The sequence below is a fragment of the Diabrotica virgifera genome, chromosome 8 (assembly GCF_917563875.1).
Source record: "Diabrotica virgifera virgifera chromosome 8, PGI_DIABVI_V3a".
NCBI classification, from domain to species: Eukaryota; Metazoa; Arthropoda; class Insecta; order Coleoptera; family Chrysomelidae; genus Diabrotica; species Diabrotica virgifera.
The window spans coordinates 47,232,449-47,252,859 of NC_065450.1; the positions used below are offsets into that span (position 1 = coordinate 47,232,449).

The 20,411-nt window shown below is 31.3% G+C and overlaps 1 protein-coding gene across 1 annotated transcript in view; it reads left to right on the forward strand.

Annotated features, from left to right (window-relative positions):
* The first annotated feature begins 6,953 nt into the window (after window positions 1-6,953).
* Window positions 6,954-20,411, forward strand: part of LOC126889947 (pre-mRNA-processing-splicing factor 8) — a 194,841-nt gene continuing 181,383 nt past the window's right edge. The window contains exons 1-3 of the mRNA XM_050658702.1: window positions 6,954-7,067; window positions 7,149-7,344; window positions 9,366-9,534. Of these exons, the coding sequence (XP_050514659.1) occupies window positions 7,155-7,344; window positions 9,366-9,534 (359 nt within the window). The 5' untranslated portion in view covers window positions 6,954-7,067; window positions 7,149-7,154. The remainder of the gene's footprint in view (window positions 7,068-7,148; window positions 7,345-9,365; window positions 9,535-20,411) is intronic.

The window sequence follows — 20,411 nt, forward strand, 5'->3', positions numbered from 1 at the left end:
GTCTCTTTGTCCGAAAAAAATCTTGTAATCGATTTTAAACATACTATCCGACTAGCTAGTGATCTGAAATTTTCATAATAGCTCAGAATCTTAAGAGGATCGGAACGTATTTTCGGCTGCAATGCAATTCAAATGGGGATTCATTTTTTTCGAATCCTGAGAAAACTAATAAGTATTTTTGAAAAATTTAAACGCAGAATGAAATATCACGTTATTAGCGAGGACCGAAAGTCCCTGAGAACTTCTATAATGTTTATTTTAATAAGTTACAGGGGTGAAAATCTAAGAGAAAATTTAGTGTGATTTTTAATTTCAAATATATCATTCAAAATAAAATTTATATTTATTTTAAGGGACTTTCGGCCCTCGGTAATAATTTAGTCTTTCATTCTGCGTTTAAAATTTTCAAAAATATTTATTGGTTTTTTCAGGATTTGAAAAAAATAAACACAATGCCGTGGTAAAATTTTCCAAATCTATCTTTGTCTTACAACGCACTCAGCCGAATATAATATTGTCAGCATATATTGTCACTCAGACACTGACAATCAGTGACAATTTTAAATATTTGACATTGCATCAGGAATATGTTGAGTTATTGATTAAATATTATTGAAATATACGCTGTGAGCTCGTACGTAGAGGGGATATTTACAAATTCGCGAACGCCAGTAGTGACAAGTTTGTAAACGTTTACCGGAAATTTGACATAAATGTCAAATTGATTAATTTAAAATTAAAATTAAAAACATTAATTATAAACAATATTAGTTGGTCAAAGCTGTGGTATATATTTTTACCTTAAATATACTTACGTTTTAAATACTGAATTTAAGTTTTTTTAATGTTCCGTAATATATCTAATTATAAATTAATATATTAATCTTACCGCCATCTACACGATAATTGTGAAAGTATCCGAAGTAAGAAATTCATATTTTATCAATAGAACGTCAAAATGATTAGCAAAATCTTAAAAAAATCGATTATAATTTAATTACTTTTTTGCGTTGTAAATATTAAGCGATAACAATTAAATAATAAATTTAAAAATTACTAGTGAAAGTTGATTAGTAATCCGCCAGGAGCGACACCAGCGAAGCTCACAGCGTATACGCTGTGAGCTCGTACGTAGAGGGGATATTTACAAATTCGCGAACGCCAGTAGTGACAAGTTTGTAAACGTTTACCGGAAATTTGACATAAATGTCAAAGTGATTAATTTAAAATTAAAATTAAAAACATTAATTATAAACAATATTAGTTGGTCAAAGCTGTGGTATATATTTTTACCTTAAATATACTTACGTTTTAAATACTGAATTTAAGTTTTTTTAATGTTCCGTAATATCTAATTATAAATAATCTATTATAATCTTAGCGCCATCTACACGATTATTGTCAAAGTATCCGAAGTAAGAAATTGATATTTTATCAATAGAACGTCAAAATGATTAGAAAAATCTTAAAAAAATCGATTACAATTTAATTACTTTTTTGCGTTGTACATATTAAGCGATAACAATTAAATAATAAATTTAAAAATTACCGGTAAAAGTTGAATTATTAACCGCTAGGAGCGACACCAGCGAAGCTCACAGCGTATAGTGTATTTGATAAATAATTGATTTAAGACGTGAACTTAATAAAAAGTTATTTATTGTGTACTATTTGTGGGAGATCCAAGCAGAGAATACATCAGGATAATATAGTCTGTGATACAAGTATTTTGTTGTTAAAGATGTTCAAAATTGTAAGCTTTCCATAACAATATATTATTAAAAAATCACTTTAACACTTTTCCTCTTTTCTCGATTGAGTATTAGTCTTTGTTGTACAAATAAATTATTACAATCACTGAATACATAGTTAGTGAAAAAATTATCACATTTATTAACTGAATTAATAATTTCCAATTATAAAAATAACAGTTATCCAAGAACATTCAAAACCCATCTCTTGAAATTAATAATGACATTTTCAAGTAGAATGACATTCTAGTAATGTTTACATATCCATACCAGTGTGAATTTTACTACGCGTAATTTGCCGTGTAAAGACAGAAAAAGTAGGGATACACGTAAAATATTTGCTAGGGGGCTATGCTGTATCCTTTACGTAAAGTGATTACGTACATGTGTTAAGTTCAGAATTACGTACATCAGATTACAGTCGTCAAAACATAAGTGTATAAAGTGGTATGCTGTATCAAAAAAACTACGTATTCTTGTTCTCATGATCATTTTTCAGTGCGTCATTAATTATGACGTCATATACTGTATTGGGTGTGTCGAGACTTATTTCATGTAATTATTGACGAATCTTGACAGATGCCAGAATCGTACTTAGCCATAGGTGAAAAGTTTGTGGAATTAAACTAATTAGTAATTTAGAAGATTTGATTTTTACACAATATATGTTAGGTATTTTTTACAAAGGGGAATAAAATTAAAAAGTAAACAATATTGTTAATTAAATTTATAAATATGGAAACATTAAAAAATGACACAAAACTATCCATAAACTATGTTTTTATCTTCTTCTCTAGGTGCTGTCTCCGCTTCAAAAGTTGGCAATCATCAGAGAGATCTTTATTTCTGAAACCGCGGCTCTAAATAATTCATTGTTATTACATCCAAACCAGTTCCTAAGGTTCTTCAGCCATGAGTTACGTCTCCTTACTATGGATCTTTTTCTTGCATAACGATCTGAAGTATTAGATATACATCTCTCATCACATGTCCCATATATCTCAGTTTTCTTCTTATTTGTTAGTTTTTCTCGTTCCTTATGCGTAAGTCTCATTACCTCCACGTTGGCTATTCTATCTACTCATGAGATATTTATCACTCTTCGGTACATCTTGAATGTCTCTAGCCTCCTCACGCCAATGACTAACTTTTAACGAACTAAATTCTAAACCAAAACACAAAATAATGCACAAAAACGTTGTGAAACACAAGGGAATTCGAAATTTCAAAATGACAGGTACACAAAATAATGACCTGAATAATAACCGTCACTTGACTCTTTGACACTTCTAAAAAATGGCCAAAATGGACGAAGTTCTCGTCAAATGTTCGTAATACGTGTATTTGATTGGCTAGAAAAAACGCGCATTCTAAATATCAACGAATCAAACGTAGGTTAGGAATAGACATCTTATGTATATGTATAACCATTATAATGCTGCATTATTTTTGTGTTTAATCACGGAGCTACCGCTTTTTCCGTCCCATCTAACTTAATGCATTAGAGAGAAATCGAAAAACTGTGACGCACTGAAAAATGATCATGAGAACAAGAATATCATGTTATTTAGGGTTCTGTCATGTCCTGACTGTCATTTAATTCATGTTAACCCAACTTTTTGCTTGTTTTTAAGTTTAATGTTTATATTTTGAAAAGATGAATTTTGTAAATCGGTTATTTATGTACTTAAATGCTGTGGCAGAAAGACATAATTTAAATCTAGAGTGACTTCAGTTACGAGACAACCAGTAATCCGTTTTTATGAGATATTTCAGTGCCAAAAACTATTACTGTGATATAAAATTAAATAAAACATTGTAATTACTACTAGATTAACAATCTTATATTTTTTATGTTTAGTGATAATGTTTAAAATTTAATGGACTAAGCTCATGTTGTAAGTTTTTATGCTTCTTTAATACAATGCTTTTTTGTCTTAATTTCATTGTATTTACTGAGAAAAGAATTATAAATTTATTTTAGACTTGATGAAACAAATAAATTTTGCGAAAGCTTGATATTAATACATTCACTGACACAACTACATATGAAGTCACTCCTTAAGAAGATGTGACTACATGTGAAGTGTGTCCGTTAATGTGTCTACAGAGTTTTTTTTTATTCTGCCCCTTAACTTAATGACTGCAACCTCAAAATACAGATAACAGACACTAAGAATTCAGCTTTTTCACCCATTTAGTGAAGATGTTTTGTTTACAAATCAACATTATCAGTTTATCTACATTTCTGTATGCTATACCGCTATACCTACTAGAGGTGTATGCTAGCTTGGGAAAAGATCACTACAGGAGCAATGCAACCAATTTGTGACAATAATGTTAGAAGATCCTAACGATTCCAGAGCAACAACTAACACATCCAAGGAGGAAGCTACAGCTACCTGAGGAAAGGAATGCGGAATGTTTCAAACAATCAATGTTTAGAGTTTTTCAAACAAGGAAAGGTTAACGCAGACCTATTCTAATTTGGCTATACTGTACTGATGATAGCTAATGAGTCAGAGACATGTGTCTGTCTTCACATAGTATATCTTAAACATACTGTATTTTTTCCATCCTTGTTGCGAGACGTGCTGATATATACTTCCTACTTGATTTTACTGTCAACTCGCACTGACCATGAGGAAGTGGTTCAAGCACTTCAAAAAATAAAGGAATCGGGATATTCCTGGGGAAATGTGGAAGCCATTAGAAGAGGCAGGAATAAGTTGGCTAATACGTTTATTTAATAGAATTATGGAAGTTGGACAAATGCTAAACGAATGAAGAAGCAGTATATTTGTACCCGTTTATAAAAACAAAAAAAAATACAATAATGAACAAACTACAGTCATAAAACTACTTAGACACTTCATGAAAATATGGGAGAGGCACAGTAAGTACTCAGTTCTTATTTATACTCATTAGTTTTGGATCAGTAAACAAGGGAACTGCATAGACCTGGATAATGCGTACCAAAAAAAAGTTGATTAATAGCTAGCTGAAAATTATTTGTTAATAGATTAACAGTGTCTAGTCAGACAAACTTTGATGTATGGGAACAGGGGAAGTATTAATTGTGGAATAAGTTAAAAATTTGGAACGTCAGACTTTGAATACGTTTTATGTATTTTGTCGGACAGAACTTCCAATTGATTTGTTTCCATTTCATTACTCTCATGCAAAAATCAGACTGGTGTTTATCACCAACTGGGCATTTTAATGAGTGGAACAAGAAGAACATGTCAAATGACAGGAATCATGTTGGTTAGTAATATCAGTCTGCTTTTTGCATGAGAGTTTAATGAAAAGGTAACAAATCAATTGGATGTTCTGTCTGACAAAATACACATGAGTTTTAGTAATCTACGTTCCAAATTTTTAAACTGTTCCACAATTAAAACTTCCAGTGTTTGCGTACATTAAAGTTTGTCTGACTAGACACCGTTAAGCTATAGGGCTTTTCATTCACAGTCATTTGTTTCGAGCTTCTGTCATATGCCGTATAATCCGTGTATAGGGCTTTTCATCGATTGTCATTTGTTTCGAGCTTCTGTCATGTGTCATATTATATTAATATATCTACGTCATATGTCTTTGGTTTGTATCATTGGTATATGCCAATAACGTATGACGTAGATATATTAATATTATGTGACACATGACAGAAGCTCGAAACAAATGACTGTGAATGAAAAGCCCTATATTAATATTATATAACATATGACAGGAACTCGAAACAAATGACAATTGATGAAAAGCCCTATTAGCAAATTTTCAGCTTGCTATTAATCAACTTTTTTTTGGTACGTGGGATCCAGGCCTAGCAGGGTAAGGGTGCACTCACTAAGGAGACCAAAGGATGGTATCCTCTCCTAGAACAGAGTATCCTACTACTCTTCATTATCGTGAACGATCTCATCGCATTTAACATAATGCATCGGGCGATCCATGATATGGTACGAGGGATACCAGGGAGCGAGGGTCGGCGCCTCGTTGTGAGCACAACTTTACATTTCCTGGTACTTACTGTATCCTGATGATGTAGTGTTAGTAGGAAATAGTGAAAGCTACTTAGAACAAAAACAAAAATTCATTTTATGATATAATATATTGAAGTACTAAACAACTAAAAAATCACTTAAAAATTAAACACTAAACCAATTAAACTAAAAATCAAATAAAGTCTATCACACAAACAACTTGGTTTCACAAATAAAAATAACAATATTTATTAATATAACATAAACATTTTCACATAACCAAACTAAACGGCAAGTAATTTTTGTTTAGAAAAGTTTAAAATTACGTTTACGCGTGCGTTTACCTAAAAGAAATTACATACGAAGGTAGGCAACCCCTTGGATATCATTGATACAGCATACCGATTTTACACACAAGATTACAGCCTGTAATTCGAGTTTACCGTACGTAATCAGTTTACGTAAATGATACAGCATAGCCCCCAATGTACCCATAGCCTTAAGCCATTTTAAAGCTTATTGGTAAAATTAGTTCTCACTCTTCTCAAAAGATGCCCCTATCAGTTTTCTCAATAGATGGTGTTACTTTATATGTCATGTAAAATTTTCTATTCAATATGATTCAATTGTGTGTAAAACATTTTTGATTTATATTAGTTTTAAAATCGATTAAAAAATTCTTTCATGGCATAGGAATAATTGAAACAACATATACTTTTTAATTTTATTTTGTGTCTTATAAATAACAAAAACGAAAACGTGGTATTATCAAAAGTACTTATTTATAAAAGTGTAATTATCTTCAAAATTGAGTTTTGGCTACAACTATGCGGCATTGAGGTATTTGAAACGTGCTTAGACATGCTGACTTTAAACTTTCACTTTGTAGACGAAGTTAAAAAATACATACAATCAAAAAGAAGCAGTTTTAAATGTTTAGATCGTTTGTAATGTGAAAGTTTAAATTCAGCATCTTTTAAGCATATTTGAAATGACTCATGTTTGTATGGAAGAGATAATTTTATTGATCTCAGGAGAATCCTAAAAAATAGCAAATGCCGCGCAACGTTTATTGAAAGCTGCCTCGTATCATGTGCCTCAGTATTCGCGAGACGAGATTCTGTAGCTGAATACTTATCTAGTTTAGGTGAAAAGCAAACAGTTAATAAAAAGAAGACATGCGTCGAAAGTTGCATATTGCACATTGTCATATGTCATTTGTCAGTTGTCATATTGTATTTACGTTGTGTGAACGTTTTCGAAGCATTTTTATATTTAATTTAAGTTTAGATATATGAAACGACATCGTAAATGTAAAGAACAGTAATTAAAAGTAAGTAGAATCTGCCGATCAACTAGCAGTTTAACTTTTATAACCTTAATCTACCAACTATGACTATTTGTTTATTTCTAGGTTACAATGTCTTTACCTCCCTATTTGTTGGGGCCCAATCCTTGGGCCACGATGATGGCCCAACAACATCTAGCAGCGGCTCATGCTCAGGCCCAGGCAGCCGCTGCTCAAGCTCATGCCCATGCTTTACAACAACAAATGCCACCACCTCATCCTAAGCCGGATATTATAACTGAAGATAAATTGCAAGAAAAAGGTAAATAAATAATATTAGTACTTCTTCTGTTTATTATATTGGGCCTCTTGACCTGTTCTTACCCGATTTTGAGCTTGTATTCATAGCTGTGATGTTGACTGCCAGCTTTGATCTCGCCACCTTTTAAAGGGGCTTCCTATTGGTCTCTTGCCTGTTGGCTTTGAATCTATGGCTATACGGGCTATTCTCTCGCTGTCCATTCTCATCACATGCTGATTTCACTCTCGTCTTCTGTCTCCCCTATCATACTATGTCCTGTATGTTATAGAGATTTCTTATTCTGTCGTTCGGTATTCTGTCTCTCATTGTTTTCCCAGTTATTGACCTCAATGTTCTCATTTCTGACGTTATCAGTATACTTTTGCTTCTGCTGTGTCACATCTTGTGTCTATTGCGTACATCATGATCGGTCATATACATGATTTGTATATGCATACTTTACCTTCCTGCCTCATATCTTTATTTCTCCAGATGACATCCCTCAGACATCCTTACACTTAATTGGCTTTATTTGCTTGCTTTCAGACACCCTCTTTAACATCTCCATAACTACATATTTTGACTCCCAGATATTCGAATATTGGGACTTATTCAATTAGTTTGTTGTTAATCACTATTTTGCATCTTATGGGTTCCCTTGAGACTACCTAGTCTTATCTGTTGATATTTTCATGCTGTAGTTCTTCGCTACTGTATTGAAATTGAAAGTCTGCCATTCGCTGAAGGTTATCCTCGTTATAAGAGATTAAGATTGCATTCATAATGCGTCAGCATAACAGAGGATTCTTATTTGTTTTTCTGCCATCTTATCCTTTTCCTGTACTTTTAACCTTTCCGGAACCGTGCTATAAAAACTTCGCTGCAGGCCGTGCGGGGCAACTATGTTACCCCACTAAAATACTTTAATAATTCATTTAAATTTTACATTATTGTTTGGAAAGTTATATAATAAGGCACTAGTAACTGAAATAATTTGTTTTTATTATTAAAAAGATTTACATTTTTTTTATTTTTACCTGTAATTACAATTTGATTTTATTCCTGATTTTTACAGTCAGGGCATAAAAATGTTTTACTTTCTTCTCGATGTATGGTACAAATTGGTGTTTTGCATGTACTACATGATATTTGAGTCTTTCTATCACGTGCCCTGGCACAAAAACTGCATCTTCAACTTGTATATTGTTGAATGTCTCTGGCAAGGGTTTCTGGCACTGTGTGCCCCGAGGAGTTAATTTCAATTTTAGTATAAAATTTAAATTAAATTTGATAATTTTTATAAAAAAACGATTTAGTAATATATTTTCTAAGATTACCTGGAGGGATAAAAAAAAATAAAAATATTTTGAAAAGTTATAAAGACAAAACCGCATCTGGGGTAACCAAGTTGCCCCGCACGGCCACGGAAAGGTTAATGTCTTCTGTGATTTTGTACATTACTAAATTAAAAAGCAATGGGCTCAAGCTCAAGTCAGTAATGACTTTCGGCTTTAACTGACACCTTGTCCCCCCAATTAGTCTGTTAGGTCGAGATTTTACTGTATTTCCATCTTTATACATCAGTTTGAACTAGTATGCTGCCTTCTTGTATCTTCTGCATTACCTTCCTCATTCAATACAGTCATTACCTACTTCATCTAAAAACTTTCTACAAGATATTCGCTTGGTTTCCAAAATTGTTCCCTGATCCATGGGTTGAATAAGAGATGTATTTTTTTTGGCAAAAACAACTAAGTTTGTAGGTAGGTGTAGCGTTTGGGGTCCACGGGGACCCCGTTGGTATTAAATGTATTTTGGTATGTGACAGGTTAATCATGTGTAATATTAACAGGACGGTTTTAATTTTTTACATTTGACCGGATTTTTTATCCATTTCTGAAGTCTGTTAAACAGAGGTCCGTTATATCGAGGTTTTACTGTACTATTAAATTATATTTTTGTATTGTATTCATGTTACCCCTCATACATTTGTTTGATTCTGTAATAAATATACTATTGGTAACAAATATTTAATATTTTAGCTCTAAAATGGCATCAATTACAATCTAAAAGATTCGCTGATAAGAGAAAGTTGGGATTCGTGGAAGCTCAAAAGGAGGACATGCCTCCAGAACATATTAGAAAAATTATAAGAGACCATGGTGATATGAGTAGCCGTAAATATAGACATGATAAAAGGGTTTATTTAGGGTAAGTTGTTGATTACCTAAAACAGTTTCCAAAGCTTTATTTTACAATAGTTTGATATAGTCAGTTTTGAGTAGTGGGAAACACAATAGGGATGGGTTATATCTTAGATTTTTCATGCTAGATACTTTAAATACATTGAAAATACACTGAGCAGCAATCATAAGTTGAATGGTACTAGGTACTAAATTATGAGGTCTACCGCATTTACTGTTTCATTGTCATATGAATTTACTATTTAGTTCAGAATAAGCCACAAAATTGACTCATAAAATTAAAATCTTAATTCTTCTGATTTATATGTTTTATTCACTTTGTAAAGATTTTTTAGCCGGCACTGTAATATAATACGGGTTATACATTGCATCCCTTGGTAGACTGCAATCTATAGCAGAAACACAACACTAGACCACATACTATCATGGCACGGACCGAATGAAAGCAAATGCACATCAGTATAAGCCATATAATTATTGAAAAGAACAAAAAAATGCTTTAAACAAATTTACAATGTCAGATAGACACAAGCATGTGTCCATGAATAGAATGAATGAATTGAAATGAATGACCATCCCATATTATTTCCTGACTGGCAGAGCTGCCAAATGTTAATTTTGTTAGAATATTTAATAATTGACATTTAAACCTAAATTATTGATAATTTAAAAAGATTTTACCAAAAAGGGTACAGTTATTAACAATTATATCTTATTTTATTTTATTAACAATTACTTATATCTTATCCATCTTACTTATACAGATGACCAAAAAACTAACTTTTATCTTAAATGACTTTAAGACTAAGTTGTGTAGAGGAAAGGTTCTGGATTGATTAGAGGTTTTGGACTTGTAGTAAGGAATGACAAGGGAGAGAGAATTACTGAGTCAACAATACAACATGATAGCTACAAATACAAGGTTTAAGTTACATCCTCACACATTATACACTTGGACTTCATCACAACATGATGAAAACAGAGAAAACCATAACCAAATAGATTTAATATTGGCCAACAGAAGATATCACAATGCTATCATCTGCGCAAATAGTGTGATACAATTGATCCAAAAGATAGCATAACCCAGACATCCAAAGTGAAAGTTATCCTCCAACGCCAAATTGTTCTATATGGTCCACATAATGATCAGAAAAAAGTCACACCATTTTGAGCATCAGGTTTGGGGGGAGAAATCGGTAAATTCGTAGTTTTTCGTCAATATTTCTAAAACTATGCTTAAGCGTAAACAATGTTCTATACAAAAATGTTCTACATAAAATTTAAAACAAAAAAGATCCTATACATAATTGTTATAAAATCAACGGTTTCAGAGTTACGGAGGGTGAATAGTGGAGGTTTTCGATACTTTCTATATTTTTTGGGCAATTGATGATGATTTTGGGTGGTGAGGTTGACGTTTCTTCAAGGGCTTATCACTAACATACCATCGGCCACTGAAATAGCAAATTTAATTTACAAAACACAATCCTGTTAAAAAAATTTCTTCCATCAGTAATAATATAAATTGCCCAGAAAATATAAAAAGTATTGAAAACCTCCACTTTCACCCTCTGTAACGCTGGAACGGTTAACTTTATAACAATTATGTATGGAACCTTTTTTGTTTTAAATTTTATGTAGAACATTTTTGTGTAGAACATTGTTTACGCTAAAGCATAGTTTTAGAAATTAAGACGAAAAAATTAAAAAAATTACTAATTTACCAACTTCTCCCCATCTCCCCCCAAACCGGAAGCTCAAAATGGTATAACTTTTTACTGAACAATATGTGGACCATATAGAACAATGTGGTGTTGGAGGAAAACTTTTACTTTGGATGTTTGGGTTAGGCCTTTTTTTGGACCAATTATACTATACTACCTCCGTAACTTTGGAACCATTCATTTTAGAAGGATTATGCATAGGGCCTTTTTTATTTCAAATTTAATGTATGTAGAACATTTTTGTATAGAAGCTTGTTCATGCTAAACCGCATAGTTTTACAAATATTGACGAAAAACATAAAAAACTACGAATTTACCGATTTCTCCCCCATCTCCCCCCTAAACCCGACGCTCAAAATGGTGTGACTTTTTACTGAACAATATAGAACAATTTGATGTTGGAGGATAACTTTCACTTTGGATGTCTGAGTTTGGGTCTAGTTATACCATACTAAAAAGCATATCCTGGAACTGGCATCAATTCTGATCATAATCTTGTTGTAAAAGTGCATGCAAGATGGATACCAATAAAGAAACAAAAATCTGAAGGCAAACGAGACCTGCTATTGTTGAAAAACGACACCGTACAAGAGGCAGTAGGTACACAAAGAATTAAACAAAAATTTAGGGAATATTAACCACCATAGAATTACCAAGTCTGATGATGTAAACATCCTGTGGAAAACTATTGAGGAGCAAATGAACAAAGTAATAGAAAAACATCTAAAAATAACACCCAGAAATAACAAACAGGAATAAATAAAAGAAGAGATTTTACAATTAATAGACAAACGAAGAGAATCGAAAGGAAAAGATGACAAATACAGAGAATACAAATGACTATAGAATAATTTGAAAAAAAAAATTGTGGCAAAAGAGAAATGGCTGGAAACAATATGTGTTGACATAGAACTATAACAAATGCACGGTTTTTTAAACTGAGGTTGAAGTGGTAAAAGAGAACACATCACCTAATAAGAGAACAGCTTTACACATCATACTGAACAAGGATGGAGACTTCTAGAATCGACTGAAGATAAACTGAAAGAATGGGAAAGCTGTATCAAAAGTCTTTTGAACAGCATACGAGAAGAACCAAGCAGATTGGACAACAATAACGAATAGCCAGAAATTCTGAAAACTGAAATTATAAATGCCATTAATCAACTCAAAACAAATAAGAGCCCAGGTCCAGATGGAATATACCCAGAAACGTTAAAATTAATCAGTGAAGAAAACATCAAAATATTTGTTGTTTTATTCAATCATTCATTCACATTTAGGATACAGGAAAAATACTCCAAGACTGACTAGAATCAATATTCATCCCACTACCAAAAAGCCAAACCCACAACACTGCATCAAGTTCCGTCGGATAAATCTTATCGAGTTATGCAGCAAAAGTCCTATTGAAAGTTGTAACCAAATCTATAAAAAGTGCGCAACAATCATCAGAACCGCTCAGTTTGGATTCAGAGCTGGCATGGGAACAAGAGAAGCCCTTTTCAGTTTACTAATTCTGGCCAAAAGATGCTACCATCAACAGAAAGATATATTTATATGCTTCATAGACTCCAAAAAAGCATTTGGTAGGGTTAGACACGACCTACTATGTGACTGTTGGCAAGAAATTAGTAAAAAAATTGTACTGGAACCACAATGCCAGAGTTAGGATCGAAGGTTTCACATTTGCAGAAGTAGAAATTAGGTGGTGCGCTAAACAAAGATCTCTCACCCCCCGCTATTTAACTTTTACTCACAAGTTTCAGCCTAAATCCTGACCTAGAAATAATATCGAGAATAGAACAAGTACGAGAAAATCTTTCAAAAAAATTAAAAGATTCTCGAATATAATTTTAAAGTCGACTATGTTTCATCAAAATGGTAAGTCTGATTGATTCTTCTCTATGTAGTTGAAACGTGGACTTAAATCATAAATAAATTGGAGGCCTTTGAAATGTGGATCTACCAGACAATCCTCAATTTCCTCAAATTGGTCAGATGTTCGTAAAAGAGGGAAAAATCGAACGACAAAAGTCAGTACAGCTCAAACAGATAGGTCAAATGGACTCCTGGCAGGGGTAGCAACTCCTAAAACCACTTGGTTTTATATTGGCAAAATCCGAAATAAAGATGAAACATCAGAAATGTGGCAGAAATGGCTGGAAGACGATAATAAAGGTTTTACATTCACTGTAGAAAAATTGAATAATGTTGGGAAATATTCATCATTCAAAATTGGTGCACCCTTCCAATTGTACACCAAGATGAGTAATGAAAATTACTGGCCACCCGGGGTAATTTTTCGTAAATTTAACTTTGCTAAAATGCCTGAACAGGGATCAGAACATTTTTTGATGAATCAAACGACGAAGTAGGAGATGACTTCATTATCTCTGAAATCATATCAAATAAAACTGTAAATATTTTTTATCAAAACATTCGAGAACTACGATCAAAAACTCAAATTTTACATGAAAATGTTTTGTCAAATAATTGTGATATTATTTGTCTCACGGAAACGTGGCTTAACAACTCTATATATGACCAAGAGCTACTGGATGATAAATACGTTTTATTTCAAAATGATAAAAAATACGAACTAGCAGGGGCCCAAAGAGGTGGAGGCGTTCTCATTGCTGCAAAGAAGAAATACAGACCAGTCTTGTTGGGTTGTAATAATAACTTGGACTTTCAATGGGTTTTTGTGAAGTTTACTGTTAAAAGTGTGATATTTACAATGGGCTGTGTATATATTAGGTCAGAGTCTAATATCTCAGTTTATGAATCATTCTTAGAAAGCCTGGAGGAAAGTGATACGTTTCTCTCAGAAAATATGTACATAATTGGTGATTTCAACGTTCATGAAATAAATGGAAGTACTTTTGATTTCTTAAATGCAACACCTAAAGGTAAAATTATTGAATCACTAATCAATGAATATGATTTATACTCAATTAATAATGTTAAAAATCATCTGAATTCTACATTAGATTTAGTTTTAACAAATTTAACTGAAACAAATGTTATCGAGTCAGATACATCACTTGTGAATATTGATCGATATCATCCTCCTTTAGAAATTGACATTAGTTTCAAAACGCCAAATCAAACTATTGTAAATGACACAAACTTTGCACCCCCACCAACATATAATTTCAAAAAAGGTAACTATATTCAACTGCATTATCTGATATACAACACTAATTGGCAAGAATGTATCAATTCAAATTCAAATAATCCAGAAATATGTGTCAATCAATTTTATAATACTCTTTATCATATACTAGATCAATGTATTCCACATAAGAAGGTAAGCCAATCAAGGAAATATCCTTTTTGGTATTCAAAAGAATTAATTAAAAAAATTAAACTAAAAAATAAATTTTTTAAGAAAACAAAAAAAGATAACACATATAATGCAAAACCATCTCTTTGTATATTTGTCGATTTAGCAAAGGCATTTGATACGGTTTCACATAAAATACTGCTGAATAAACTTCAAAAATATGGTATAAGAGGACTTGCATATAACATCCTACAAAGTTATCTGCTAAATAGACAACAACATGTTTCTATAGATGGAGAAATCGGTAAAGGAAGAATTATATCTTACGGAGTACCACAGGGAACAGTCTTGGGGCCAATTCTCTTCAATATTTATATTAATGATCTATTTAGACTGAATATCACAGGTAAGATAATAAGTTTTGCAGATGACACAGCTATTTTCTATGATGCAAATACATGGAATGACTTAAAACAAAAAGCTGAAACAGATTTTGCTACAATTCAAAAGTGGTTTCAGTTTAATAAACTTACCTTAAATGTAGAAAAAACAAAATATATGCCATTTACATCATATACTAATAACCTTCCAAATCTTGGCCCGTTAAAAATTGATGCAAAAAATGAAATTCCACATACATACGAAATTAAATATCTAGGTATAATAATTGATAAGCATTTACGATGGAACACCCAAGCAAATAATATAGTAAATAAATTAAGAGGACTCTTATCAAGATTTAAATTTTTAAAACAATTTTTAGGAATAACTCATTTACGAACTATTTATTATGCACTTATACAATCTCAACTCACATATGGTCTTTTAGGTTGGGGTGGAATACGCAATAATTACTTACATTCTATAAATATTATTCAGAAATGGATAATTAGAATTATATACGGGAAAAATTTAAGATATTCTAGTGAGCTGTTATATAACGAAAGTAAATTTTTAACTGTACGTAAATTATTCTGCTATAAAGCCCTTATACATATACATGAAAAAAAGATAATATTAAATTTTAACAGTCATGCCCATCAAACTAGATATATAAAACATAATGCAATTCTACCAAAATGTAATAAATCCATCCTCCAAAGATATGTTGGTTACATAGGGCCCAAATTGTACAATTTACTACCGGATAATTTAAAACAATTTAAAAATTATAAAAAACATAGGTATAAATATGAAATTAAACAATGGATTGGGAGCAAATCAACAAAATTTTGCGAAGAACTTATTAATGGACAATTCTAATAAATAAACTTAAGTATGAAATAAATATCGAAAATAAAGTTTACATCTATAGAGATTTTTATTATCAACTGCAACATTCCTTGAATTGATGGACACATTTATATCACAAATTACATATAGTAAAATTATTATATTTTTATTTTTTTCTTATTTAATGTTAGAGTTTTTAGTATTTTTATAAATTTCCATATAACTGTATACATTTATACAATTGTTAAATATTTTTTGTTTTTGTTTATATTGTAAGTTAATATATTATATTTTTAAGTCTCACGCACAAGGGGTGCTACTTTTGTATGTATATTAATAATATATATACAAGGTAGCTCAACTTCAGTGAGTTATTTATGTTTATTTAGGTAGTAATCATTATGCTTTTTATTTTTTGTAAATCTTTATTGTTATTCCTAAATAAATATTATTATTATTATTATTTACAAAAGTTTTATTAAGTTAGGAAAGATGTTAAAAAACTTATTAAAAAATGTTATAGAGAATATATTCAAAATATTGAAGGTAATATAAATAATAGTCCTAAAGAGTTTTGGCAATACCTAAAAGGGAAAAGATCAAATTCAACACTTGCATATAAATATAAACATGAAGATGAATGTTACGAGTCTGAAAGTGATATAGCAAATGCGTTTGCACATTATTTTGAATCTATACATTCTAACACTAATTTAATAATAACAGACTCCTACAAGGAATATGGACTTGAACAATTATGTGTTGATTGTATAACTCTAGAAGAATTCAATATTGCAATTAAGTCTTTAAAAAGTAGTGCAGCTATAGGTGTGGATGGGATTCCTTCTTACCTGTTTAAGGCGTATTCAGAAGTTCTGTTACATCCCCTACAAATGATATTTAATAAATGTTTGGAGACAAGCACGTTTCCGGATGCGCTTAAGGCAGGTAGAATAACTCCTATCCACAAATCTGGAAATACGAGTTTAATATCAAATCATCGTCCTATAACAGTATTGCATTCTCTTTCAAAAATCTTGGAAAAAATTATGTACAATAGACTGTATACTCATGTTTCAAAAACTTTAATAGAAGAACAACATGGTTTCATAAACAAAAAATCAACTCAAACAAATCTGTGCATTTTCAGTCACTATATTGCTTCATCCATAAATAATTCTCAAGTTGATGTTATCTTTACTGATTTAGCAAAAGCCTTTGATAGAGTAAATCATTCAGTACTATTAAAAAAACTGAGGTCATACGCACTTTCTGACAAGCTTATAAAATTTTTTGAATCTTACCTTACCAACCGTACTAATGTACTTAGTCAAATTTGGGAACTGCTACTCAGACAGTTTTATAACCAGGTCAGGTGTACCTCAAGGTTCCATCCTTGGGCCTTTACTTTTTGTTATGTTCATAAATGACATCACCGATTATATAAAATTTGCCAAGTTTCTTCTATTTGCAGACGATTTAAAATTATTTCTTACAATAAAAAACGAACATGACTGTATTAATTTACAAGATATTCGAGGTATATCCACATTCTGTAAAAATAATGATTTGAACTTATATGAGTCAAAATGTAAACTATTAACTTTTTCTAGAAAGCGAGAAATCATAAGAACAGATTATTTTATTAACGAAGTAAAACTTGAAAGGTTAACAAAAATCAGAGATCTAGGGGTGTTATTCACTAGCAACTTCTCCTTTAATGAGCACATTCTCAAACTAAATAATGATTGCTATAGACAGTTAGGCTTTATCCTAAGATCCAGTAAAGAATTTTATTGTGACACTACAATTAAGCTTTTTAATGCATATGTGAGGTCAAAACTCGAATATTGTTGTACCATATGGAGTCCCTCCACCATATCACATGGTGATATGATAGAGAGGATTCAGAAGAAATTTTTGAGGTCTTTATATCTGAGGAAATTTGGGATTTATCCTTTTAAGGTTTCCTATAACTTGCAGAAAATGCTTTTTGACACTGTGTTGTTGAGCGAAAGACGTAGAAATGCCCAAATCGTTTTCATATTTAATATAGTTTATCAAATCATAGATTCTCCTACGATTCTTTCATTTATAAATTTAATGCCCGGTTGCACCAACACATCTTAGGCTTAAGTCGAGAATATCATAAGAATTAATATAATATAATTATAATATATTACAATAAGAATACGAAAATATAATAATAGATATAATTGATAATAAGGTAATAATCAAAAATTATGGTGCAACGTAAATGATATTCAAGGAGGCCCTATCTATAAGTAGAGCTTAGCTAAGCTGGAGCTTAAGATCTGTTGGTGCAACCAGGCATTAATGTACCAGACCAAAGACTTAGATGTAGACACACTTTATTTAAAATAACTCCAGATATGCAAACTCCCCCATGGCAAACTGCTTAATGGCAATGAACGATTTTATCGTGAGTGAAGACCTTGACCTATATAATATGAAAAAGAGTACTATGCTACATAAACTGTGATACCCTTATTTATTGTTTTAACGTGTATTTATTTTATTGTATTGTATAAATTATTGTATGTTTTTATTACCTTGTATTGACCAACTGTGCATTTATAATTGGCATTATTGCTGTAAATGTGCAGTATAAATAAATAAATAAATTTCATGAACATCACATACCTCAAACGATGAAGTGCTGCATAATATAGGCAAGGAACGAGAACTTTTGAACACAGTGAATGTTAGAAAAACATCATACCTGGGTTGCATACTGAGAAATAATAAATACATACCAATATGCTCAACTAATAGTGAAAGGAATAGAATAGAATAGAAAAAAGCTTTATTCTCAGGATTCACAAGTTACATACAAATATAAATTGTCAATAGAGAGAATGGTGTCAATTACAATTTATAATGGTTGCTACACTTAACATAAAACTAAAATTAAAATATAATAATAATAACAGTGACATTTAGATTCAGATCAGAGCCCTCAGTCTCCCTGCAGGTCAGCTTGAAGGTATTCTTCCACTTTGTACGGTTCAAGGTGTGTGAGCAACTGTTGAACAGACTTTCTATATTTATTTATGTGAGTTTCTATTTTGATGCTATAAGGCAGTTTATTAAAGAATTTAATACAGGCATATTCTGTGGATTTCTCAGATGCTGTTAGTCTATGTATTGGTATATTATAGTTTGAGATTGTTTCGTGTATTAGTATTATGGTTTGTTATGTGTTTCAAGAATTTATATCTATTTTTAAAAATGAAAAGTAAGCATTCATATATGTATTTTCCAGCCATTGTTAGTATGTTGAGCTTTTTGAAATTACCTCTACACGAATCCCTGTATTTCAAGTTAAGTAGAGTTCTGATTGATCTTTTTTGTAATATAAAATCCTGTTCAGCGTTACTACTCCCCCCCCCCCAGAAAATTATTCCAAATCGCATTACAGAATGAAAATTTGAAAAATATACAACTCGTTTACATTTTTCGTCCAAATAATTTGCTGTTATTCTGAAAGAGTAGCAGATAGATGCTAACCTGTTACAGATCTCATCTATATGCACTCCAAAATCTAAATTTTGGTCAATATGTACCCCAGAAATTTTATGCTTTGGTTTAGAGTAACCATTTGAGATTGAATTGAGACAGTTTCTGGTAAGGTACTATTACAGATATAATTTGTTTTTTCTCTGTTCAGTATGAGTTTATTCATATTGAGCCATCTCTGTGCTTTGTCTAATCTATTATTAGCGATATTCAAGGATGACCCTATACGCTCTGAGATTCGCTACTGTCGCTCCTAGCGGATTACTAATGCAACTTTCACCGGTTATTTTTAAATTTATTATTTAATTGTTATCGCTTAATATTTACAACTAAAAAAAGTAATTAAATTGTAATCGATTTTTTAAGATTTTGCTAATCATTTTGCCGTTCTATTGATGAAATATTAATTTTTTACTTCGGATACTTTCACAATTATCGTGTAGATGGCGCTAAGATTAATAGATTAATTTATAATTACATATTACGGAACATTAAAAAAACTTAAATTCAGTATTTAAAACGTAAAAGTATATTTAAGGTAAAAATATATACCACAGCTTTGACCAACTAATATTTTTTATAATTAATGTTTTTAATTTTATTTTAAATTAATCACTTTGACATTTATGTAAAATTTCCAGTAATTGTTTACAGACTTGTCGCTACTGGCGCTCGTGAATTTTTAAATATCCCCTCTACGTACGAGCTCACAGCGTATAGTTAAAATGTTGATATCATCTGCAAATTCCACAACAAGAGTATTCTGATTGTTATCTGTAATGTCTAAAGCTAAATCATTTACATAAAAAACAAAGAGAAGAGGACCCATAATACTTACTTCCCTGAGGAATTCCTACCGAAATGAGACCTTCATCAGAGAAGCAATTTCTTCCCTCATACTCAAATTTTACTTTCTGTTTTCTGTTTGATAGGTATGATTTTATCCAATTATAACCTGGCCCTCTAATGCCATATCTGTAAAGCTTTTCCATTAGTATTTTGTGATTTAAAGTATCAAATGCCTTTGATAAATCTAAAATTATGCCCATGGATATATCTTTGTTTTCATAACCCTCATTTATCTTTGTTATAAAA